General features: G+C 53.9%; 1 protein-coding gene across 1 annotated transcript; it reads right to left on the reverse strand.

Moving 5' to 3' along the window:
• Positions 1 to 562: 562 nt before the first annotated feature.
• Positions 563 to 26,426, reverse strand: LRRC38 (leucine rich repeat containing 38). Its single transcript, XM_027574285.2, has 2 exons — positions 25,778 to 26,426; positions 563 to 1,031 (listed from the first exon to the last, which is right to left on the reverse strand). Exons 1-2 carry the CDS (start codon positions 26,424 to 26,426, stop codon positions 778 to 780), a joined length of 903 nt encoding a protein of 300 aa, XP_027430086.1. The 3' UTR covers positions 563 to 777.
• Positions 26,427 to 26,816: the final 390 nt, after the last annotated feature.

Consider the following 26,816-nt stretch of genomic DNA (forward strand, 5'->3'; position numbering starts at 1 on the left):
AGGGCGGGGGCCGGGGAAGGGGCACAGCTGCTTGCATTTCAGGGGGCGGAGAGACGGGGCGCAGAGGCCCTCGAGACTGTACACATCGACCCACCGTCCTTCCTGTACGAGTTGCTTCCTCTGAGGCTGAGGCTGAGGGTGCGAGTCCTGCCGGCAGAAGTCTTCCTCACCTGCTCACCAAAATACAGCAACAAACACCCCTTGGCCGGGCCTGAGCTTTCCCCTCGGTGCCCCTGTAGCCAACCTCCCGAGGCTGCTGAAGCCCATTACAGCAGGAGAAGCCCCGCTCCGGGGACAGGGCCCTGGACACGGTCCCCATCAAGCCGCTGCATCCGGGGAGGGGGAGGCCTCTGCTCGTCTCCCAGTCCAGGCCAGAGAACAGGTGCACAAACCAGCTTAGCGGTGGGAACTGCAAGTGTCCGCACCCCCTGGCTTGGTGGTCAGCCATCAGCCGGGAAGCCTGACGCGGCCGTCTCCTTCCCCGTTCTCGCACCTCAGGCGGAAGGCAGGTCCCCCCTTCCCCCCCTCCCCCCTTCCCCCGCCCCCCGAATCCCTCCTGGGCTCCTCCGCCCCCCCCCCCCCCCGCAGCTTCTAAACTCCGAGATGGGAGGTCCCAGGGGGCGTGGCCAGGGGCAAGCCAGGCGGACGGCCAGGGGCAGGGGCTGCTTTGGGCTGCGGCAGATTGACTCCTTCCCGCGTCCCGCCTCCCCTCTTCCCTCTCCGCGTGGAGGGGAGCCGGGCCTGGGCTCCCGCAAAGCCAGGAAGGGAGGCGGCGGCTCAGTCGTCCTCATCGTCGTCCTCGTCTTCCGGGTCCTTGTTGGGCGCGCACCTCTGGCAGCACTGCACCACGGTGGCCAGGAAGAAGCCGGAGATAATGGCAGCAATGGACACGGCCACCCCGGAGAAGATGATGATGAACAGGTCTGTGAGCGACAGGCTGAACCTGCACTCGCTGAAGCTGGCCTCGGACAGCTCGTGCAGGAATATCCGCCTGTTTCCCGGGGGCACGGAGCACTGGATTTCCTCACGGCCTGTGGAAACGGCAGGCAGGGTGAGACAGAGGTCTGCAGGATGGCCTACAAGTTGGCAGGCCGAGAGCTTGCGAAGTGTGGGGCGCGGGCATCCCCCCGCCCCCGAGCGAAAGGGGGAGAAAGTTGATGGATAATGGAATTGAAGCTTTTTTAAAAGCTCCGGAGTAATCCCCATGGGGAAAATCAGAATGCCTTGGTCTCCCTTGCCCTGCCCTAAGCTGAGGAACTCTGGGTTTTGAACCACGTTGGTGGTGACGCAAGAGGAGATTCAGGGCCAGGGCCTCTGTTGACCTTGATCCAGACCTGGGTACCACCCAGGATTGGGGGCGGGCCGCAGATGCAAGGGGCCGGGGGCAGTGCCCGCAGCTGCCATATAATCCAGCGTGCCGTGCCACCGCCCGAGCTGGATGCCATCCTCCTTTTCCTTGTCCTCAGGGCGAAAAATGAACAGAGGATTAGCACAGCACTGGAGTAACTCCACTACTCTAGAAGGGTTTTCCCTCGATGGGAGTGGGGAAAATAGGCTCTATCTGAAGGTGGCCTTCCAACAGCAGTTACCGAAGCTTCTGTGAAGCTTCCGTGTGATTCAGAATCACCTGAAGAGAGCTTTAAAATGCAGGTTCCCCAGGGAGTTGGCGAGCTTCTGGGACGCTCACTCCGACGATGCCCAGAGGAGTCCTGGTACCCTCTGTTTTATATAGTCACGTTCCCCTTAAGATTTCACTTGAAGAGTGTTTGGCTGACTTAAAAAGACTCCAGTCCAGGAAAATCTGACATCTGAGTCCGCGTGAGAAAGTGCTTTAAAACAATAGTAACAATAAATGCTAACTTGAACTTACCAGGGGCCAGACGCTGTTCTGAGTGCCTCACATACAATCATGCATTTCACCCTCGTGGTGCCATCAAGTGAAGTAGGGGGACAGCTCGTACAACTGTAGCTGGGTGGATTCCATACCCTCCAGTTACCTAGTGAGCCTGAAGGAAAACTTGCCCAAGGCATGAAGATCTGAGCACCATGAGGATGGTTTTCCAGACACTCGTTTATTCGCTCAGCACACATTTACTGAGCACTTTATCCTGTGCCAAGGGATTGATGACAAACAAGGCAAAAAAGGTCCCTAGTCTCAGAGGGTATAAATTCTAGAAGACAGACACGCATTCATGCCCTCAGCACATGTTTACTGAGTATCTACTCCATACTAGGCCATGGGGATAGAGCAGGGAGCACAACAAAGTTCTTGCCCTAATGCAGCTTAGGTGTAGACAACTAATGAGTAGATCAAGAAATACATAAATGTTGGGGAGCCTGAGTGGCTCAGTTGGTTAAGTGTCTGACTCTTGATTTCAGCTCAGGTCGTGGTCTCAGTGTCGTGAGATCAAGCCCCTTGTTGGGCTCTGTGCTCAGTGGGGAGTCTGCTTCTCTCCCTCTCTCTCCCCCCCCATCACATGCGTGCTTGCTCTTGCTCTCAAGTAAATAAATAAATCTTAAAAAAAAAAAAAAGAAATACATAAATGTGAAGATGACACACTAGGGTAAAATGAGGAGTGTCTTTAGATGGGGTGTTCAGGAGGTACTGTTTCAGCGAAGATCCAAAGAATGAGATGGAACCAGTCACGGAAGAACAGTCGAGTCAGAGGAGACAGGAAGTTGGCAAAGAGCTCAGTGTTCCGGGAACACCGTGTAGCCAGGGGCAGCAGAGTGGGCAAAGGGGCATTTAGTATGAGCTGAAGTGGGACACGTGGACATGGCTTGAGATGAAGCCCCCGACCTGCCAGGGTCTCCAAATGAATATCATGAACAGAGGCCCCACCTGTACCACCAACCCTGTTATGGACTGAATTGTGCCCCTCACTGCTTCTATATGTTGAAGACCTAACCCCCAGTGTGACTGTAATTAGAGATAATAATAGGGGGATAATTAGGTTAAATGGGGTCAGAAGGGTGGGGCCCTAATCTCACAGGACTGGTGTCCTCCGAAGAAGAGGAAGAAACTCTCTCTCTCTCTCTCTCTCTCTCTCTGCATGTGCACAGAGGGTGAGACCACGTGAGGACTCCAGGAGAAGGTGGCATCTATAAGCCATGAAGAGAGACCCCACCAGGGGGTCTCTGGCACCTTGATCTGGGACTTCCAGCCTCCGGAACTGTGAGAAAATCGATGTCTGTTATCGAAGCCCCCCAGCCTGTGGTATTTTGTTATGGCAGCCCTAGAAAACAAATACAAACCCTCGCTGGACATGAACAAAAGGTAGACTTGTGTGAGAAGTCAGCAACCAAAGGTTGTTTGTTACCAAGCAAAATCTACACACCCTGACTGATACATAGTACAAACTATACACAAAGTCAAGTTACTACCATGATTTCACAAACTTCAGATATAAGAAAATGTGTAATATTAAAATGCATAGTGAGACCCAGATCTTCTGTTTCTGACCTGGAAGAGGAGAGAAAAATAAAGCAGTAGAAACTAGCATGCATATTGCACTTAGTGTGTGCAAACTCTCTTCCACGTGCTACAAACATACCAATTCTTAATTCTCGCCACAACTTTATGAGGTAGGTAGTATTAGCATGCCCATTTTATGGATGAGAAAACTGAAGCATAGGGAGTTTACATAGCTTGCCTTCAGCGACACGGCTTCCCAGAAATGTGAGGACACCATTTTGACGTGAAGCTCAGCTGCCTACAATCTCTTCTTCCCTGCGCCTTCCTTTCAACTTCCAGGAAAACCTGCAATTTCTCTCTTTTTCAGGGCTTCCAGGTTTCAAAGAGCTGGCCCTCAATCCATCTCCAGAATTATCCGAAAGTCAGAATGATTTCTTCACACCTCCCTAAGGAGCTGGCTTCCATCCTGTGAAGAGCAGCTGCTAAGTGCACAGCAACCCCGCAACCACCCTTTGGGTCTTTATTTGGGTATTTTTCCTTCTCCAGCTCAGACACAGAGCCTTCCTCCTTCCTTCTGTCCTGGCCCATCTTTTACATAGTGTACAGCCAACCCGCCGAAGCTCCCCTCCCCGAGGGAGCCGTTGCCGTGGCAACCACACTCCCAGTCCCTCCTCTCCCTGATCCCATGCCCACCTCACATACCCCGGGAACGAGCTGGGCGAGGGCTCTGCATGTTTCTCCGGTTTATGCTGGACTCGTTTTTGACTCTCTTTTTCTTAAAGAAGCCTAACTTCCGTTGACCACTTATGAGCATTTTCAATGCCCTTGAACAGAATTAGGAGAACTTGAAGACAGAGTTATACTGGGGTTCCCTTGGGCTTCCCTTGTTTTCTTCAATGGAAAGTGGACAAATCAATTCACCTGCCTCCTCTAAACACTTCCCCCACAGCCACAGGTGTTATGAACATAAACAAGATGGACTCCAAGGAAGCACAGGAAGTTTCTAATTCCAAGATAATATTTGCAATCCCCAAACCTATACCAGGTCACTCTTGCCTAGAGAAACTTTCTAGCCGTTCTTGCCTTCAATAAGCTGTATTCACTGGAAAACAACCGCAATGCAGCAACGCAAGCCTACAGAGCCTGCCATTTAAATCCTGCCTTTGCTTGCCAAGACTCCTTGAGTCAATTCCGATTTCCATGATGGTGTCTGTGCCTGGAGATTAGGCTTGGCATTTTTACAAAGTGACACTTTTAGAGAATGTCACCTCACATTTCTCTGTGGCTAGAAGAAACAGGCTTGTTTGCAAACCAGCACACACAAGCCCACCAGGAGTGGGAGACTCTGGAACCACGTTTGATGGAGCTAGCACGATAAGAAACACTGTCTTAATGGGTTTTCGTAGCTCACAAAAGGCAGAGAAATAAGAAGAGTCAAAGAGCGTCAGCCGAACAGACAAGGCTCAGCGGAGGGGGCAGGGCTTCGCTGCCAGAGTGCTCTGGAGACGCGTCCCAGGCTGGCTGTGGAACTCAGGAGTCAGGGTAATCTGACTTTGGGTATCTCTTCTCTCCTGCACGATCTTACTCTAGACCAGAGTGTCTCACCCTTGGCACTAGTGATGTTTTGCGTCATCAGGGCACTACCCCTATGTGGGGCAGGGTGTTTGCCAGCATTCCGGCACCCAGGAGGACAATCAGAAATGTCTCCAAACAGTGCCACGTGGCCCCTGGGAGAGGGCGATAAAGTCCTTCTGGTTGAGAACTTTAGGGGAAAGTGCCCGGCAAAGTAAGTTACCCTCTATGGCAGGGCTACCCTTCGTGACTGAGCTTAGCTATTAAATGGCTTTCTTTGATTCATGCATTAAACACAACGGGTGAGGTTTTGTGCTAGAGGCTGTGAAGGACGCAAAAGAGGAAGGAGAGGAGGGAAGGAAGGAGGAAGAGAGACACAGTTCTGGCCTCAGGACCTTTGGTCTAACAGGAGGGGCACCAGTGCAGGGTCAGTGGAAAGGTGGGGGGACACGGGCACATGAGGGGAGGAAGGGCGTCCCTGGGATGTCCCTACTTGATTTGGAATGTTCTCCCTCCCTTCCCGACCCCCATCTGTTCGGCTATCTGAGCTAAGGTCAGCAAACAAGAGCCAATACTGAGACAGCATTTTGAGCACGCTGGCTCACCTGCTTTCCCAGAGCGGCCCAGCCTCACCCAGCATTTCACAACAAGTTCCTTTCAGGCAGACTGTCTTTTAGAGAGATGCTCTAGAACTCTCGACCCTCCTATCTCCAGCCCTGACCTAGGCAGACCGGAGAGGTCTCCCTTCCTTGTCAGGAGCAGAGCTCTGAATGCAGATGTGGAGGGACCACCCTCCCGTGAGCCTGGGAACAGCATCTTCCCCCTCGTCCCCTCCCCTGGCCTGGTGATGGTGTTGTGAGCATGACATAGGGGACATCTGGAAACTCTGAACTGTGGTGCCTGGCCACCATTCATGCTTAAAAAAACAGCATTCATTTTATTCAGATTTTCAAGGTTTCAAATTGTGCCCACACCTGACTCCAGATATCTGAGGAGGCTGCCTGCATTAGTCAGGGTTCTCCAGAGACACAACCAACAGGAGGGGTGTGTGTGTGTGTGTGTGTGTGTGTCTGTGTGTGTGTGTGTGTGTGTAAGGAGAAATATCATGAGGAATTGGCTCACACAATTATGGAGGGTGACAAGTCCCAAGGTCCGCAACCAGTAAGCTGGCAACCCCAAGAGCTGATGGTGTCGTTTCAGGCTGAATATTGGCAGGCCCAACCCCCAGGAAGAGCCAATGTTTCAGTTCAAATCAGAAGGCAAGAACGGATGATCCAGCTCCAGGTCGTCAGGCAGAAGGAGCTCCCCCTTACTCACAGGAGGATCCGTTTTGTTTTGTTCTAATCACCTGATTAGATGAGGCCCACCCACATTGGGGAGAGCACTCTGCTTCACCCAGTCCACAGATTCAAATGTTCATCTCATCCAAAGACACCCTCATAGGTGCTCCCAGAATAATGTCTGCCTAAATATCCAGGCAGTCAAAACTCCGCCATCACAGTGCTCTCCATGCTTTTCCGCAGCAACAAGAGAGACGTTTTTAGTTATATGGGTCTGAGGTGAAAATTCAGAAGAAATTGTCTTCTTTCCTCTACTTGCTCAGAATACCTGAAAGGAGGCAGAAAGAGCTCAGAGCAAAAGCGGGATTTAGCGGTGTGGAAAATGGACGATCTGCACGTCGACAGTCATTCTTGACTACAGAGGGAGCGGTGGTTTCTCCTCCATCCTTTTTTTTTTTTTTTTTAAGATTTATTTATTTATTTTGGAGAGAGAAAGCACACAGGGGAAGGGGCTGAGGAAGAGGGAGAGAGAGAATCCTCGTGCAGACTCCCTAGCGAGCGAGGAGCCCAACGCAGGGGCCCCATCTCTTGACCCTGAGACCATGACCTGAGCTGAAATCAAGAGTTGGCCGCTCAGCCGACTGAGCCACCCAGGTGCCCCTCCTCCGTGTACTTTTTATTGCAGCAAAACATACAGGACATAAAAACGTACTGTTTTAACTGTTTTTAAGTGTGCGACTTGGTGGCATGAGGTATAGTTACAATGTTGTACAATCATCACCACTATCATTTCCAGAACGTTCTCATCCCCTAAACTCTGTACCCATTAAAGAATAACTCGCCTTCCCCCACCCCCAACCCTGCTAACCGCTATCCTACTTTCTGCCTCTATGAACTTGCCTACCCGTAGAGGTGAAACCATACAATATGTGTCCTTCTGTGACTGGCTTATTTCACCAAGCACAATGTTTTTAAGGTCCCTCCATGGCTGTAGCGTCTATCAAAATTTACCTCTTGTTTAAGCTGAATGATAATTCCATTGCATGGGATACTAAGCCCCAGTGGGTCATATCATTATGCCGAGGCTGCACAGTAAGTGTGCTGACCCGATCTGGAACCCGTGCTACCTCCAGTGGTGGCCCCCCGCCCAGGATACTCAGAGGAAAGAACACCCAAGGTCATGCTCAAGGGTCTGGGTGCTGTCTTCCTTTCCTAGGGCTGCCCTAACTAATTGCCATACACTGCGTGGCTTCAAGCAAGTTTATTCCCTCCCAGTTCTGGAGGCCAGAGCCTGGAATGAAGTACCAGGAGGGTGGGGCTCCCTCCAAAGCCTCGAGGAAGGAATACATCCCGGCCTTGTCCAGCTCTCGTGGCTCCAGAGCTTCCTTGGTTTATGGCAGCATCACTCCACCCTCTGCCTCTGTCAAATCTCCTTCTTATAAAAAACACTCCTGTCATTGGATTTAGGGCCCATCCAAAATCCAGGCTCAGCTCATCTTGAGATCCTTAGTTACATCGGCAAAGACTCTTTTTCCAAATAAGGCCCCACTCACAGGTTCCAGGCTTTAGGACTTGGCCATATCTCTTGGAGGGGACACAATTCAACCCACTCCGGGTGTCTTAGGTGTGACAGTCATCTGCTGCCCTTTGGCCTCTCGTCCTCCCTCCTTATTTGGAGGCTGCTCCCAGATTGCATTTTGGGGCCATCGCCTTCCACCACTTGGGTAACTCTAGAAAATGCATGGCCCTCCCCTGGCCAGGGGGTCAGCATGTGACCAACAATGGGCCACAGTCTCTCTGTCCTGGTACACTGAGCCTTGAGTGGCTTGACCACGAAGGTGGCCAGAGCCCACTCAGTCCGGCAGCCCCGCCCTACGGGAACCATCAGCTAGAGACACGCTTCCTTGCTCCTGCAGGGTGGCTTGGTCCCCGGCATGCTGCTGCTCTGTCCCCTTGACTGATGACTTCTCCCCGGCAGCTGACACCTGAGCTGGAGAGGGTGAAGAGCTGCCACTCTCCCGAAATAGATGGTGACACAGCGGATGGTAGACTGAGATTAATCTCTTGCCCCTTGCCAACAAATGGGCCTTCAGCCAGAGGATCTCTGGGGCCCTCCCCGCTGAACCGGCCCCCACCCCCCGCCAATCCACATCAATGACAGGCTCTTCTAAGCACTCTTGTCATTAAAAGTGTATTTTTGTTTTCCCAACTCCGCTTACGCAAAGCCCGTGTATACACTGAAAGAACAGAAATAAACAAAAAGATGGAGGATAAAAGGACCCATAAATACATATTTAACACGCTGGCTCACACCTTTCTAGATTTCTTCTGTGCGTCTCTGTACAGAAATCGCCCAAGTAGAAATATACTCTGCCACTCTGTTGGATAACCATACTGGGAACATCTTTCCATCCTACCAACGTCATTGCCAAATGTCACTTGTTTATTTACTTATTTATTTTTAAGCAGGCTCCACACCCAGCGCAGAGCCTGAGGTGGAGCTTGAACTCATGACCCTGAGATCCAGACCTGAGCTGAGGTCAAGAGTCAGACGCTCAACTGACTGAGCCACCCAGACGCTCCCTCCAAACATCATTTGTAATGGCTGCAGGCCCTGTATTGTGTAGATGAGCCATGATTTACTTCTGCAATCCCACGGTGCTTCCAGTTTTTTCCTCACTAGAAGCAAGGCCACTATGGGCATCTATATACACATTCTTAATTATCTCCGCACGATGCACTCCCACAAGCTGAAGACTGTCCCTGCACTTGTGCTAACAATGGGTTTTGTCACTCTTCCATCTTTGCTGATCTCATAAGCCGTAAAAGAGCATAACTGCAGGGCGCCTGGGTGGCTCAGTTGGTTAAGCGACTGCCTTCGGCTCAGGTCATGGAGTCCCGGGATCGAGTCCCGCATCGGGCTCCCTGCTCAGCGGGGAGCCTGCGTCTCCCCCTAACCCTCCCCCCCTCATGTACTCTCTCTCTCTCATTCTCACTCTCTCAAATAAATAAATAACTCTTTAAAAAAAAAGCATAATTGCTGCTTTAATTTGCATTTCTCTGATTACGAGTAGAGCTAAATGTTGTATCACGGACTCGTGGACCATTTGGAGTGGTTTTTCTGTGAACTGCCTGCTCAAGACCTGTACTAAATGCTTCACATGTCTTATCAAGGTATGAGAGGGCCCCGGTGTCAAGGAGGGCTGGGGGGAGAAGGTGGCCGATTCTCTCCACCCAAACCACTGCTGGAGCTACAGCTCCCAGGGAAGGAGCCTCTCCTCCCACCCCCGGGAGGAAAGGCCAGCACGAAGGTCCTCCAGGGACCCCTGGGCATTGGTCCCACTGCTCTTGACCAGAGTCCACCCTCCTATCAGTCTCCCCTCCCGCTCTCTGGAGTCGGAGGGCTTGGTGTGGGCTGCTGAAACCCGGCCTGGGACTCCCCAACAGCCCCCCAGAACTCCAAACCCAAAGGAGCATGAGACAGAAGCAACATGGTGTTCTTTCAGATGCACAGCCAGACTTCCAGTCATGGCTTCCTGCTTTCACAGCAGCTTAGAAGTTTAGATCCAAAGGCATCTGTGCGTGCCGCCCCGCCCCACATCTCCCCTTCATTGGACCTGAAGGTGCGGGTCCCATGGCCCCTTGCTGCAGCCTCTTGGTGTCACAGAGGAAGACTTCTCAGGGAGGCAACCCTGCATGGACTGCAGGGGGGCGGGGTGCTGGGAACGTCAGCTCTAATTTCCTATAGTGCTGGCCTTTGTTCTCCACCATGACTTTCATTAAATATGGGCTGTGGCATCAGGGGAAATTCCCAATTGTGCTCCCTGTCTCAGCCGCAGACACTTTGTCTGATTAAGTAATCAGCTGATTTCCACCCGAGGAAGAGGCACTGGCAGCATCGGGTCAACCGTTCCTGCTTGGTGCTGGCTCCACAGAGCATGTTCTGTAGAATGGGCAGCAGAGTGCAGTTGGTCCTACACCAGGGTTGGGACTTGCATCCGCTATCCTACACTCCAGCCTGACTTGAGCCCTGGACCTCAGGACACCCACATCAGTCACTGCAGGAGGATAGAACATCAACAGACTCACAGTATAGTTTTCGCAGCCTATCCTCCTCCTGGTAAGAAATGAGCAGAGATGATCACTGAGGGCTGAAAATCTTATTCTCTGGGAAGGCGTGCACACGTTTCTGCTACCACCACCAGCATCATCATCATTGCCATCATCTTGACCATCACCACCATTATTACTTCTACCCCCGGTCCCATGTGCACCATCTCCACCATGATGTCCCCCACCTGTCCCATGTGCACCATCTCCACCATGATGTCCCCCACCTGCCCCATGTGCACCATCTCCACCATGATGTCCCCCACCTGCCCCATGTGCACCATCTCCACCATGATGTCCCCCACCTGTCCTGGTTCCACCATCTCCACCATGATGTCCCCCACCTGCCCCATGTGCACCATCTCCACCATGATGTCCCCCACCTGTCCTGGTTCCACCATCTCCACCATGATGTCTCCCACCTGCCCCATGTGCACCATCTCCACCATGATGTCCCCCACCTGTCCTGGTTCCACCATCTCCACCATGATGTCTCCCACCTGCCCCATGTGCACCATCTCCACCATGATGTCCCCCACCTGCCCCATGTGCACCATCTCCACCATGATGTCCCCCACCTGTCCTGGTTCCACCATCTCCACCATGATGTCCCCCACCTGTCCTGGTTCCACCATCTCCACCATGATGTCCCCCACCTGTCCTGGTTCCACCATCTCCACCATGATGTCCCCCACCTGTCCTGGTTCCACCATCTCCACCATGATGTCCCCCAGCTGCCCCATGTGCACCATCTCCACCATGATGTCCCTCCACCTGCCCCATGTGCACCATCTCCACCATGATGTCCCTCCACCTGCCCCATGTGCACCATCTCCACCATGATGTCCCTCCACCTGCCCCATGTGCACCATCTCCACCATGATGTCCCTCCACCTGCCCCATGTGCACCATCTCCACCATGATGTCCCCCACCTGTCCTGGTTCCACCATCTCCACCATGATGTCCCCCACCTGTCCTGGTTCCACCATCTCCACTATGATGGCCACCACCTGTCCCATGAGTACCATCTGCACCATGATGTCACCTCCACCATTTCTACCACCACCATCACTGCCACCTCAGTTATCGACACCAGTTATTTGCCAGTGCTAGGGATACCCATCTGTGTCTAGTTATTATTGATGATCTGGTTAAAGAGAACATTCTGGCAGGTTCCTCTGTGTGAGGAAGTCTAAGACTGGCCCCAGTCTAAGACTGGTTACCTCCCATACTCATGGTGATCAATGTTCCATGCTGCCGTGGAGTACTCAGAGACACCTACTATGTGGCTCTCTCTCTGGACCTGTCCTTAGGAGTTCTCATCACTGGCCAGGTGCAAAACGTGATGTGTCGAGTGTGTTGGGGGTGAGGAGGGGTGTGCATGGGAAGTGGGCCCCATCCAATTACACTGTTGAGATGACATTCGATAAGGAAGTAATATTTATTGAAGCTCCAACTATTTACCAGGAACTGTGATGAGGACTTCACCATTATCAACTCACTTGGTCCTCTTTCTTAACAGCCCTTTGAAGATTTTATTTATTTATTTATTTGTGTGGGGGAGGGACAGAAGGAGAGGGGGAAAGAATCTCAAGCAGACTCCCTGCTGAGCAAGGAGCCCAATGTGGGGCTTGAACTCATGATCCTGAGATCATGACCTGAGCTGAAATCCAGAGTTGGATGCTTAACCAACTGAGCCACCCAGGCGCCCTAGAATGTCCTTCCTTTTAAAACTGACTCATGGGACATCATGAAACACCTAGAGGCTCAGTCAGTGAAGCATCTGCCTTTGGCTCAGGTCATGATCCCAGTGTCCTGGGATCAAGTCCTGCATCAGGCTTCCTGCTCAGTGGGGAGCCTGCTTCTCCCTCTGCTTCCTGCTCCCCCTGGTTGTGCTTTCTGACAAATAAACAAATAAAATTTAAAAAAAATAATAAAATTAAATAAAGCTGACTCACATTCCATTGTATGGATAGACCCCATCTTGCTTCTCCAGTCCTCAGTGGACCCTTGGGTTGCTTTGGGCTATTGTGAACAATACTGCTATGGACATGGGCGTGAGGTATTTTTTAGATGCAGAGCCCCGGGGCTCAGAGAAGCCGTGTGACTTGCCCAAAGTCATCCAGCTCATCTGGCAGGATGAGGATGTAAAGGCAGGCCTGGCTGTCACCAAAGCCCATCCCCCCTCCTTGACACCGTGGCACCATCAGTACTGTGGGGGCTCACCCCATGGCCATTTGTGGGACTTCACCGGGCCACTCTCCAGGGGACAACTTCATCCCAGCGGTGAAAGCGGCCTCCGTGTCCCCCGGGTCTGCTCAGTGGTGCCACCTTCCCTCTCTCCTCCAGACCCCGTCCATCGTGCTCCCTCAGCATGTGAGGCCTGCCTCTCTCTGGAGACCCTGGTGACTAGCCGGATCTGCGCTGCTTCTGACAGTCACCCCGGGATAGCTGTCCGTGAGCGCCGGCCGTCCCTCTCAGCCCCTAAGTTCTCTCCCGCCTCAGACGTCTCTTCATGAAGCCAACACAGCAATTCTGATTTTCCAGGAAGGTCAGGAATCAGGTTGGGTTTTTGTTATGTTTATGATTCTTTCGGCAGCTGGGGGGGGGTGGGGCACGGGTAGACCTGGGGTCCCAGAAGCAGACGCCTGCCCGTGCAGTTTTCAGAAGCTCCCAGCACTGGGGACAGTTGCTGTCTTTGGGGCTAGAGCTACGGACTGTTTGGAAGGGACCGCAGGGGCGGCGGCTGGAGGGGGGCAGGGGACGTCCCTAGAAACAACCTGGGCGGGCAGAGAGACCCTCACCTTTATCTGAGCCTCTACTCTCACAGGTGGGGAGACAGGGGAAGCCGGGAAAGGCCAAAGGAACCCAGACGCCTCGATTTCAGCCTGCAAGACCTGTTTTGGACTTCGGACGCAAAGAACTGTAAGATTATAGATCTCTGTGAGCTTAAGGCCCTAGTGTTGCAGTAATGTGTTACAGGAAACTAACACAGCCCCCGAGATCACACAGCGAGTCAGGGGCAGAGCCCCGCCTGGGAGCGGACCCTCCGTCCTGAGCACCTGCAGGAGTACCTCACTGAGACACAGCGGAGGCTCAGTGTGAGCCTCTTGAACTGGGTCCTTGGGGAGGTGACCCGGGTGTTGATTTATAGCTGATGATAATAACAGCTGGTGTTTATTACGGGCTTTCTGTGTGCCAGGCACCATGCCGAGCTACGAATATCATTGTCCATATTTTACACATGGGACAACTGAAGCATAGAAAGGTTAGGTGATCTGCCCAGACTCACACAGCTAGTAAGTAGAAGAACGGGGTTCAAATGGTGGGGGCTCTAAATGCAAAGCCTGAGTTCTCAGCCACTGTGCCATATCCCCGTCTGGTGACTGATGAGCAATATGAGGGCACAGCCGCAGCCTGGAACTGGGGGGTTTGGGCTAGACTTCCTCTGCTTTTCACTAGTTTGCTGTGTGACTTTGGACAAGTCACTCAATCTCTCTGAGCCATGATTTCCTATCTGTACATGAAGAAGGATAAATTAGATCACCCTATAAGCTAAACTTGAGTTTTCTGGAATGTTCCCTCCAAGAGAGCAGAGTTTTTGTCCAGATCGCTGCCAGATCCTTCACACTTGGAGCTGAACTTGTTTTCACACGTTTAGTCTGCTCTGGTTTCTACGAAGACATTCAGGGCATCTTTGGATTCAGGCCAGGTTCCGAATCTGGAAAGCTCATTGACTAGGTTAGGTTCTGAGCCCAAAGCAGAGGCTCTGGACCCAAGAGGATAGGCTTGCCACTAAAGGACCCCAGTTTCTGATATGAGATTTGGGAAGCTGCACAACGGCTCGTGACAAAGATCCTGCAGCCAGTCTCTCTGGGTCACACCTCCACTCTGGCTGGTGACCCGAGCTGAGTTATGTAACCTGTCTGTGCCTTGGCTTTCTCACCTGTCAAATGGGGTGATGTTGGCTGGAAACATCCTCCTTGGATGACACTAACAGAACTGGAACTCTTGCTGTCCACTGCAGTAGCCTCTGGCCACATGCTGACAAGTTCATATATGTCCAGTCTGGACTGAGATGTGCTGTAGGTGTCAAATACACCCCAGACTTTGAAGACTTGGTGTGAAAACACAATGAAAAAAGATCTCATGAATGACTTTTCTCTTGATGACAAGTTGAAAAAAATAACCTTCTGGATCTGCTGGGTTCAATAAAATATTAAAATTAATTTCACCGGTTCATTTGTGTCTTCTTTGTCTTTCCACAGGGTGGGGCTGCCCTGGGGTGCTTAGCTCAGGGCCTGGAACACAGTCAGACACTCAGTTAATGAGCCACGGGAGCAGCCTGCTCGTGCAGAGAGTAGGGACAACCCCCGATCAAATAAGCCAAAGCCTGCTTTGTACCTTTAGTGTTTATTTCCCCTTAATCAAACGCAGCAGGGCAATTTGCTTTGACATCATAAAATCTGACGGCTGGACACCATTTTGGAGGCTACTGAACCCCAGTTCCTGGGGGCTTGGGGGCCATCCTTGGCATTCCTTGGCCTGTGGACGCCTCACCTTGACCTCTGCCTTCTCCCTGTCAGCGTGTCCCAATTGCCCCTTTTTATAAGGACATCAATCATTCTGGTTTAAGGCCCGCCCTAGCGCCCGTATCCTAACTAATTACATCGGCAGTGACCCTTGTATTAATCATGTTTTGGACTTTCTGTGTTTTATTTAGCTTCGACATCTTGGGGCCTCACCCAGGGTTCTCCACTTCCTAGAGACAGTAATCAACCAGCTTGAAAGTGCACCTTTGCTAGGCAATCTGACCACTCCCAGTCCACATGGCCACCCACCTTTTTTTGTCAGACTCTTGCAGTCTGGAACACTCTCTCCTGCCCTGAATGACACCAGGGCCAGGGACTGGACACTAGGGGACCCCCCCCCGCCGTCTAGCCCATAGCCTGCCCAAATTATTCAAACTAGCCAATCCCAAACCTACCCAGCCTATCTACCGTGCCCCTTCCTCCTGCAAAAACCACAATAAAGATTCTTGACCGCACGCCCTGTCGGTCCCTCTGCCCCCTGACCATCCGTGGAGCCTCCCTGCATGGCCCTGCATGGCGTCCACGCTTCTAGAGTTTCTGGAGATCTGTGAGTGTTAAACTTCCTCCTTCGTAGGTCATTTGTGTCAGCATGTCTTACCATGCCTGATTAAAACAAATCCCAGCTACATTTAAAACAGCCCTATCTCCAAATAAGGTCAGAATCTGAAGTACAGGAGGGTTGGGGCTTCCACATATGATTTTGGGGAGACATAATTTAACCCATAGCAACCCTCTCCCCTCATTCCTTGCTCAAGAGTCTGCAAGAGTTCCTCAAGTCAGGGTCCCAGCAGGCGAGCATGGCCCACCCACGCCCACCCAAACCCGGTTATTTGAAGGGAGTCTAACAAAGGGGCTATTTACAACCATGTGGACCAGCCTTTAGAAGGCGACAAGGGTCAGTGCAGTCCCCAAAGCCCTACCAGTGCGGAGGGGCGGCCTTCCCTGGGGGTATAAGGGGAGTGGGCAGTTATCCAAACCTGAAGAAGCAGGAAGACAGAGCTGTGACTAACAGGTAGATGTGTGCACCTGTTTGTCTGGCTCGGGTCATATTAAAATAAAGGTAAGGTCGGGGAGGGGCAACATCGTACTTACCCATTGTACCAACATGGAAGAGCCCACGGAAGAAAAGAAAGAAGTGAAAAACTCTATGCCATTCTGGAAGAGGCCAACCATAGAGACAGCAAAAAGTTAGTGTTTCCCAGAGAGGGCTCAGGAGGAGGGGAGAGGAATAAGCCGGTGGAACACAGGACATTTTTAGGACAGTGAAATTACCTGTATACCAGGATGGTGGATGCATGACATAGTCCATCTGTCCAAACCCACAGGATGCACATCACAAAGGGTGAACCCTACCATAAGCTGTGGACTTTAGTTAATAATAATGTAATAGTATCAACGTTGGTTCCTCAATTGTTGGTTCCTCAATGGACCGCACTAATGCAAGGTGTCCGTCACCAGGGGGTGACAGGCGAGGAAATCAAAGCCCAGAAGAGTTAGTGACCTGCCCAAGTCAAGGAGGAGGCAGCAGAGGCAGAATGTCCTGACCCTTCGTTCTAAGCTCCTAGCCCCTCAACGTGACCATGGGCAGCTTTCATTTCTGATGCAAATAATCACTTATGATGGTTATGTTTAAAACAGATCTCACCTCACTGGTGTCTTATAAAAAGCAAGGCTATTCTAACAACTGGGGGGCGGATCTTTTCTTGATATGAAGAGGAAGAAGGGAACATACTCTTGCATCTGCTTGTTTAAAACACAGCTGCTGGGGGGTAGGACCTGTGCCAAGGGAACCCACCCCAGAGACTCTTGCTAGGAGCTGGGGGCTTCAGACCCGCTCATCCTGTGACCCCATGCGGAGGCTGGCTCAGGAGGGTGCAGAATCAGCGAAAATCAGAGCTAGAAGGAGTCTTCACCTGACCCAGGGGCCAAAAATTGGAAGCCAGTAGGAGGAACATAGCCACTGACATGTTTTAGGGAGCTCGGCCAGTGTGGTGCTCTAAACTGTTTTTCATGCACATGTGCTCTCAGTTCTGCCCCTGCCCCCCTTCTCCAGTGACTCCCACCTGTTGCCCCAAGGGGCATCTGAGGTGATCTAGGGCAACTGAAGGAGGGACGAGACTCACAGGTCCCACTGCTAGCTATGGACGGAGCCGGGACCAGCACCCCGATTCCTGCCTCTTTGATTTGGGTTCGCCTCTGAGAATCCTCCCTTTAATCCCGAGGGGCCCGCAGTTCCCTCGAGGTCCTGACCCGTGCCCTTGGCACTCATCCCATAACCAGCCCAGAGGATGGGGGAGATGGGGCACCAGGGGCTCCCTGATCAGCAGCCTCTGAAGCAGAGGGGCCAGGCTGCGAGCCAGTGGGAGGCTGTGCCGTGAAGACAGAGTGCCCGTTTGCGTGGATCATCAGACACTTGGGATTTGACTGGCAATGCTGAAATCCAGTGGGATCTGCAAGGCTGCGTGCATGGCTGATCTGTGCATCTGCACTTCTATGACTTGCATAAAGAGAAAAAAATCGCTTCTGTGTGCAGCGGTGAAGGAAACCGCACTTTGAGCTTCTTCATATGACATCCCTTGAGGTCAAAGGGCCGACACTATCACCTGTATTGGACTGGGGGGACACTGGGGCCCAGGAACATTAGGGGACGTACCTGCCATCAGACAGTTCACTGGAAGCACAGCTACTGGTCACGGACGCCTAGCGATGGCCTGCCCAGCCCCCTCCCTAACCTCCGCCCCACGCCCCAGCAGCCCCCGTGTACCATGTCACTGCAGCCATCCCCTCCCCTGCCTGGACCGAGAGGGACATCTCCCAAACGGAGCCAGACGCAGCCTCCTCCTGGGACCCGGAAATCGGGACCAGCAGAGCCCAGTGTCTCTGGGCCTCAGCTGGTCTCCTGAATGGAGGAGGGTGCTTTTGCCATGCAGGTGAGAACGTAAAGAAAGTCCATCAGCATGTGGAGAGGAGAATAAAGAAGCATGAGAGGCAGAGATGAGAGCACGGGGGAGGCTCTGTGCCCCCTGTGGCCTCCCAGGAGGTCTCACCCGCAGTACTCCCTGGGGCCCAACGGTTCAGGACCCAGGCTTCCTGGTGACACCCCACATGCTTAGCAGAAACCTTTCTGTTTGCTTATGCCAGGTGGAGCTGGTTTCTGGTTCAGCGGGGTGAACTGAGATGTGTGTCCTTGGTGACCCGCACCAGCCACTCACGGTGTGCCTTGCAGGGCAGAGAATTCGAGCACACCAGCCACCCCAAGACTCCCGGATGGCTGCCCCTTCATCTTGCCAGCAGAGGGCCAGGCACAGCTGGCTCCCTCCCTCCTTCACAGTGGAGAGCCTGAGGCTCAGGGGCCTATGGCGTTTGACCAGGATCGCTCCAGAAAACCTTCCTGCCAGGCCTCCGCCTCTGCTGAAAGATGCTCTGGGTATCCTTTGCTGACTACAGCTGGAGAGGGGTATTTGCTGAGGACAAAAGCCAAGGCCAGTGATCTTGGCCTGTTCCTCAGTGGTGTGACAGAGGCCTTGGGGGGTGTGCCTTCGTCTGCTCACACGTGCCCACAGCCCCACCGAGCCCCTTCCGCACTGGGCGTGACCCCAGTTGCTAGGGACACAGCAGCGAGCAGGCTGATCTCTGGGAGCGTGTGTTTCTGCAGGGACACAGATATCTTGTGGACAAGGTGATGTGGCCCTCAGTGAGTGCCATGACATAAACTCCACCAAGATGAGTCGGGGGTGGTGCAGGACTGCCCAGGCAGGGTGGTCAGGGAAAGCCTCTCGGAGGTGGGGACATCTGACTGGGGGCCTGAGGAAGACACAGCCACTCGAGGAGGAAATGTCCTAGGAGGAGAGGGAGCCGTAAGTTCAGAGGTCCTGGTTGGACACTGGCAGTTGGTGTGTTCCAGGGACAGATGGGGGTCTGTGTGGCTGGGGAAGGGGGGCTGGGCAGGGAGGGACAAGGAGGTGGGGAACGGCTTGTGGGACATGAGAGGGAGCTGGCTTCTTCTAAGTGCAGTGGAAGCCATCAGAAGGTTTCCAAACATGCCATATACTGTACCAGCCTCTGGGAATTGAGGGACGAAAAAGACATATTCTGTGTCCTCCAAACAGGCCAGACAGACCCAGGAACCACAGTCATGTCAAGCTGTGGTCATAGAGATAGTACAGGATCCAATGAGGTCACGCAGGAAAGGCTCCCCACCCAGCCTCAGGGGCCCAGACGGTTGGAGGCTGGAAGGCTAAGTAGGAACCAGAAAGGTAAAGAAGTAAAGGCAGGGATGGGGAGGGAAGAATCCGGGCACCTGGTAACAGCCAGGGCAGAGGCCTGAGGGCAGGAGCCCAGGACAGCTTCCCAGGACTTCCCCACAGTCTCCATCATCAGCACTGCCAGCCTGGAGGTGACCAGGCCTGCCCAGCCCTTCCTTCCAAACCACAACGAACGCCGCACACCGAATACCGCAAGAGCAGAAACTGCAAACTGCAAGGCCTCACGCTCCGGGGCTGTGAGTCACCTGGCAACCCGTCAGCTTCAGCTAACAGGGACACGAGCCTCTCCAAAACAGATCCCCGGCTGCGTGCCCCCGGGGCTGCCCTGGACGGGCAGGAAGGTAGGTCCACTGGCCCACGTCACCCAGCTGCAATTTGGGTTAACTGACCGAATGGCACAACCAATGTGACATTTTCATCAGTGTTCGGGACGGAGTCGCAGGGCTCGGCCGGGCTCCCCTGGGAGCCAACAAGACAGGGCGAGGTTGCCTTAGGTCCCGTTTGCGGCTCACTCCCCAGCAGAACTCCAGTCCAGACCCCGCGGCCCGTCAGAGCTGACGCTCGGCCCGGACGCTGTAATGATGGGAAAGGTGACACCCCGTCACTCCGCTCTGATTGAGACGAGTTAAAAACGCATTAGCCTGTGCACACAGGACGGGTACAGACTTGTCAAAGGCACGAGGGAGGCCACTTGCAAGAGGGGGTGAGACCTCAGCCCACCTCTGCCGGGAACATGATTTTCTTAGGCGTATAAACACACCCAAAACATCCATCTAACAACAGGAGACGGGTTCAACGAATAGATCCACAAAATGACGTATTACGTGGCCGTGAAAGGTTACACTTTCAAAGAACTGAAATGGCAGGAAATTCTCACAGCTCAATAAGAGAAAATAAAATCAGTAATAAGATCTACATTGTATCATCTACATTGTTTAAAAATGTATATGCGTATAAGAATAAAACTGGAATAAAATACAGCAAAACTTTAACAGTGGTGGGATTCTGGGTGGTTTCCGTTTCCTTCACGATACTTCTCTATGTTTCCCACATATACAAGGAGACTGTTACTTTATAATTGGAGAAATAAAACTGCTTTGATTTCTAAAGGAAAAGAGAGTCACCTTGGAGTCACCTGGGAGAAAGGACCTGTGTTACCTCCAGGAAGCATCAGCTTTTGTCCCTTTGGCTGAAATACGGTTTACACTGTCGTTATGACAAGATGTCCCCACTCATCTGACCGAGCCAGGCCCTCACTGTGTCTGACATGAGAAAAAGAAGTGGGGTTACTGGCAAGCAGGGGGCAGCTCCCCCAGCGAGCACTCAGTCGGGCCTGGAAGGAGGGGTTAGTCATGGAACTCGTCCAGGACCTTGCTGCCAGGACACCCCTTCTTAGAGAGGGGCTCGGGAACACGCAGGGGCTGAGCCCCCAAATGCTTGGAGGCTCCAGGCACTATAGTGGACCTTCTCTAGGAGGCTGTCCCCCAAGGGGCCAGGGTTACAGACCCAAAACATGACCTGTGGCTCCCGGTCCCCCCCTCCCTGCTCCCAACCCTTCCCGCCCCATAGCTACATGTGTCAAGGTCTTGGGGTGCAAGATAAGCCCAGATCTCTCCACTGGTACTGTGGGCTGTGACCTGCAGGCCACGTGTGTTGTGGTTAGAGAGGGAAGGGATAGAAGATGCCTGGGCAATTGGGCCTCCCACTCTGGGACCTACATATGCCTCTCCTGTGACGCATTCTCAGACACGGTGTGGGCTGTGTCACCCGGGTCATCTGCTCGCTCCGCGCACCTCTGAAGCCAGGTATGGAGGCAGCCCCCTGCCTGCCGCTATGGTTTCTCACACCCAGTAGCCTTTCCTTCTTGTAGCTCCCGGGGCGACGCTAGGTGCAAGTGAGGTGTCCCATGAGCCCAGAGTGGTCTGGGTGCTCTGCCCCCACCCTGCTACACAGAGACATGGCCCCCCGAGATTCCAGCAGAGGGGTCTCTAGAGGGACCTGGCCTCCCAGGGCCTCAACTTTCCAACCCTTAATATGAGGACAATATTCCCTTCCCTTGAAACCATAGAATTTTTAGAGTTAGAGGAGCCTTAAAATGCTCCTACTCACACTCCTTTGCTCGCAAGAGAAAAATCTCGGAGATGTTTCTCTTGGTTCAGCTACTGAACCAAGACAAGACCTTGGGTTTCTAGAGATGCACCAAAAGGCCCTCCCACCTCCAGGCAGTTCTCAAGCTTCCGTGTATACTGCAAGTCCCTGGGCCAGGGGTGCGGGGGTACGGTGTTAAAAATGCAGACCCATTCAGTAGGCCTGGGGGTTCAATCTGCATTTCAACCAAGCTCCCTGTGTGTCTTCGTTCAGACCCACTTCCCTGGGCTATAAGGAGACCAGGTGCTAGGCCAGCAGGGAAAAGCTTTAAAGCTCAAGGGTGTCACCCTGCTGCTCCCCATCTCCCCAGACATTCCCACCCTCTCCCTCTCTACCCCATGGCTCACCTGAGTGATTTCCAAGGACGCTTGCTTCCAAGTCTGGAGTCCTTTCTACCTCAAGTGGGATGGTCACTGTCCCAAATTGCCTGGGATCCACTATCTCACGGGAGAACCACCAGCCCAGGTTCAGGATCTGGGGCTGGAAGGAGGTCCACCAGCTGTGACCCAGAGCAATCGGAGACTGGGAGGGGGCAGTGTTGGGGATGGCCTCACCCTCCCTCCTGATCGATGCCCATCAAAAAGAATTAGGTGTAGGGTCAGCCACTCCTGAGTGCAAACTCATCTCAGCCACTGACCACATGACCTTGTGCAAACCACCTCACTTCTTTGCACCTTGTTGGAACCGTGGGTTAAGGTACCTGCCAGGCACAGTTGTATTAAAGGGGATGGCACCAGTACACTACAGAGTGACAAACACCACCAGGTCAGGCCACCAGGTAAAATACAGGATGGCACATTTATATGTTGAATTTCAGAAAACAGCAAATAATTTTGTGTGCAAGTATATCCCAAATACTGCATGGGACATACTTATACTAAAATAGGATTCACTGTTTATCTGAAATTCAGAGTTAACTAGGCGTCCGGGCGGGTCTCCTTGTTTGTTTTCTTATTTTAGGTGTGTCTGCTTTGTTTTGTTGCTAAGTTGGCTGATGGGCCTTCCAGCAGGCCACCCCTCACCCTCTTCCTTCAGCCCCAGCACCAGCGGGACAGATCCTCCTGCGTCCCCAGACCCAGCCCTGCCCAACCCCCAAAGGAGCCTGGGTGGAGGGGATCCGGCGCCTCCAAGGCGTTCCTTCCTCCCCACGGGGGTGTGCTCGGTGGCGGAGTGCTCCCATCAGCACGGTGACCGCACAGGAGGCTCGCCTGGCAGACGAAGGCATTTTTGTAACCGAAGGAGCCAGTCAAGGTCACTTGCTCTGCTCTGTTCTGCTTCTCTGGGGGAGGGGGGCCGGGGAGCCAAGGACACGGCAATGAAGACAGAACCCCTTTGCTCCTGCCTTTGAATCCCCTCTCCTGGGAGAGGCGGGCCACTTGCCTACAAACCCCTGGAGCTTGGGCCCCACGGAGCCCGATTTTCCCTGGCAGGAAGTGGGCGGCCACGGCTGGAAGTCCTGAGGTCCCCCCTGCCCCCCCAGCGATTGTTAACCCTCTGTGCCATCACCCCTCTGGGCCTTCCAGTTAAAACAGGAGGGTGACGGGTGCCTGGGTGGCTCAGTTGGTTAAGCGACTGCCTTCGGCTCAGGTCATGATCCTGGAGTCCCAGGATCGAGTCCCACATCGGGCTTCCTGCTCAGCAGGGAGTCTGCTTCTCCCTCTGACCCTCTTCCCTCTCGTGCTTTCTATCTCTCGTTCTCTGTCTCTCAAATAAATAAATAAAATCTTAAAAAAAAAAAAAAAAAGAAACCACTCATGGGCAGTTCATGCAGTGTGATACATTTAAAAAAAAAAAAAAAAAAAAAACAGGAGGGTGACAACAGCGCTAACGCTTCGATCGTGCCGCTGCGTATCAGACACTGTTCTCAGAACTTCATAAATAACGCCTCTTTAATCCTCCCAATAACCCTAGGAGGTGGGCACTGGCATCATCTCCATTTCACGGGCGAGGAAACGGGGCCGCAGAAAGGCCACATAGCTAGCAAGAGGTCGAGGCAGGATTTAAACGGAGCCTGGGCCCTCAGCTGCTTTGCCCGGCGCCTCTGTGAAGGTACAAGGAGCACAAGGGCAGCAGGCAGAGGGTGGGGGCGACCGGCATCTAGCAAGCACCTAGGCTGTGCTAAGCATCCCTGCACCCCCGACAGAGCTGATCTCGTTCCAACTTCACTGCAAACAAGGTGGGGCATACTGGTACCGCGTGCTGAAGTCAGAGGCAGGGAAACTGAGACTCAGAGAGAAACGTGAGTGGAAATCAGACCTCAGCTGTCTCGCATCAAGGCCCGTGCTTGTCCCCTCACCACCCACCCTGCTCTGGTTCACATTCTCCGGACACTGCTCTGGCCACACATGCATGGCAGCCCGCAGTGAGACCACCACTACTCTTGGCACACCCCCTCTCACCTGCCGTGAGGTGACCGAAGCCCTCATGCTCTCTTCTCGCTGCCTCCGTCTCTCCCCACTGGACCACACCAACCCTCACCCAGGGCCTGGACACTGTTCCTTGCTCTGAGCCTGCCCATCCTTTCCCCCTCCCGGCCACACATCTCCACCTGGTGTCCCTTTCCTTCCCCACATCACAGGCCGTAGGAGGAATAACATCCTAAGGTCTCACTGTTCTTTACATTCACCCACATTAGCTGGTTTTGATGCTGACAAGCACCGGGTTAGATGGACCATCCAGCATCACCCGTGTCCTAATTTCACACAGGAGGAAGATGTGGCTCAGAAAAGTTAAGGGTCCCGGCCAGACTCACCCAGGCTTTCCACCAGGACTCAAACCTCTGTCTTCTGACTCTACAACCAGGACTGTGTAGGGACCTCAGAGGTCAACCAAAGCACTTTAGAAGATGAGGAGTCTGAAACCCAGACAGGACACGTGGCCTGTTCAAGGTCACAGCCATCCGTCTGTGGCAGAACTGAGACTGAAATCTACAGCTTCCTCTAACACCTTGCCCTCCTGCAATAACACATGGAACCAATTATACCAACTCAGCTAACCACAGAGGTTAAAGATGCCAACTCCATCAAAAACCAAAGGCAAGAGCGATCAGAACCAAGGCATACCCCCATTCCACAATGAGGCTTCTATCTGGACATTCCTGTCTCTGGGACAATCTTCTGGTGGGGTGGGCAGGTCAGATCTTTTTAGGACTTGCTCCCCTGGTAGAGCCAGCCCAGGCTGAAAATGCCAGTTCAGGGGCCTGCGTCTGCTGGGGAGTGATGGCCCTGACGCCTGGGGTTCATGCTTAGTAAAGTATGGAGTGAAGAAGTGGTCACAGGAATTCAGGGCATAGATGAGCAACATCCTTGAAATCCAGGAAGTGGAAAAAAGATATACCAAAGCTAAATCCACATCTATGTCACTTTTTATAACATGTGTCTTACAGCTCTGGATCCTATTCTGCCAAACCCTCGGGGGCCAGGCGGGAGGCAGGTCTGGCTGTGCCAGGTCACTGCTAGGACTGAGGCTCACATGCCTACCGGTGGAAGGCTGGAATCCACGGAGGGTACGGACGTCCTGGGGCTCATCTCTATGGATGCTGGGGTCCCCCTTTTCTCAGCTCTGTTTCTGCTTCCCTCTGCTGGCCTTTGCACGGCCCCTTAACGTCTGTGCCCTCTGTGTTTCCATCTGCCAAAGGGATCTGTACATCCATCCGTGTCACCACAGGAAAAGTAAACCAGGAAAACAAAGGGTGCACCAGCCTGCTAAGGTTTTTGTGTTCAGCTTTTCACATCTGGGCTGAAAAAAAACCACAGAACTGCAAATCTTTACTGCATCACTGGCTTTTAGCAGGCTGCCAGTATTCCTCACCAGAAATATTTCTCATCCCTTTTGGACAGGAGAACAAACCTGGGAGCTGAGAAACAGGCCTGCTTAGGCTCTGGAAGCTGCTGGAGAGCCCCTAGAATTGGCTGGATCTTTCAATGTTCAGTGTAGCGAGAAGGGCACTCAGCTCTTTCCCACACAGGAGGGTGTCTTCCACTTAGGAGGGTCCCATAAAAAACCTGCACCCACCAGTCCTATGACCCAAAACCTGATGAGTTGAACTCGGACATGGGTAACAGAAATGGGAGGTCCCTAGCTCCAGAAAGGGAGCTGTTGGAGAAACAGGTGGAGAAGCAAGGCATCAGGGCCCAGAAACTCCAGAGAATCCATAGTAACCCTCCCCACCCACTTGTCCCAGCCGACTCCCAGGCAAAGTTCAGGCTGGGAACCTGCCAGGCTTATACCTGAGCGACTCTCCTGGGGCAGTTGCTCGGGTGCCTGGTGCACCCGAGACCCCCGCCCCCCCACGGCTTGCAGGCTGGACCTAAGCCCCCCTGCCCGGGGACGCTCCCTGCTCCCCTCCTCTCGCCCCCAGCCTGGTGTGTAGCCCAGTCTGCCGGCAGGCTCACCTTTCGGCAGCTTGGACGCGTTCTCCTGGATCCAGGAGAAGAGGTGGGCAAAGTCGCAGTCGCAGAGCCAGGGGTTCCCCTCCAGGCGCAGGGTGCGCAGCGCGGGCAGGGCGGCCAGGGTGGCCACGTTGAGGCTGCGCAGGTTGTTGTCGTTGAGCTCCAGCACCTGCAGCGACTCCAGGGTCTCAAAGGCGTCCTCGTGCACGCCCGCCAGGTTGTTGTTGGCCAGGCTCAGCTTGACCAGCCTCCCCGCGGAGCGGAAGGCGCCGGCGCCCAGCTGGGTCAGGTTGTTGTAGCTGAGGTCGAGGAAGGCCAGCTTGGCCGAGCCGCTGAACGTGCCCTCCTCCAGTGAGCGCAGCGAGTTATTCCTGAAGTCCAGGTACACCAGGTCGCCGTAGAAAATGAAGAAGTCCTCGGGGATGTGCTGGATGCGGTTGCCGGCCACCAGCAGCTTGCGCACGTCCAGGGGGAAAGGGTCGGGCACGCTGGGCAGCCCGCGGTCGCGGCAGTCCACGGTGTGCGGGTCGGTGCAGGCGCAGCCCGCGGGGCACGCGTGCCCGGGCCGGAGCAGCGGCAGCAGGAGGAGGCTGCAGAACCCGAGCGCGGCGGCGCGGCCGGCGGGGCTGCGGGGGGCGGCGCGGGGGCGCATGGCCGGGCCGGGGTGGGGTGGGTTGGGGGAGGACCCGCGCGAGCCGCGGCGACGCGGACGTGGCTCTCGGGGCGAGCCCTGGCGCGGGGGGAGGAGGGGTGCGGCGCGCGGGGTCCCGGCGACCGGGCGCTGGGAGCTGGAAGGCGGCCGGGGCGGGGAGGGCGTGCGCCCGGGCGCGCGGGGGCGACCGAGCGCGATGCCAACGGACTCGGGGAGTCCGGGGCGGCAGGGACCGAGAGGGGAGAGTCCGGGAGGGAGGGCGAGGACTCGCGAAGGACTTACCGGGACAGGAAATTAACCCTCTGGAAAATCCCAGGGAGGGGCGGGGAGCGATAGAGGTGGCCGAGTGGCCCGGGCAGCTTTTTTCTGAGACAGGGTAATAAGACCTGT

The sequence above is a fragment of the Zalophus californianus genome, chromosome 4, assembly GCF_009762305.2.
Source record: "Zalophus californianus isolate mZalCal1 chromosome 4, mZalCal1.pri.v2, whole genome shotgun sequence".
NCBI lineage: Eukaryota > Metazoa > Chordata > Mammalia > Carnivora > Otariidae > Zalophus > Zalophus californianus.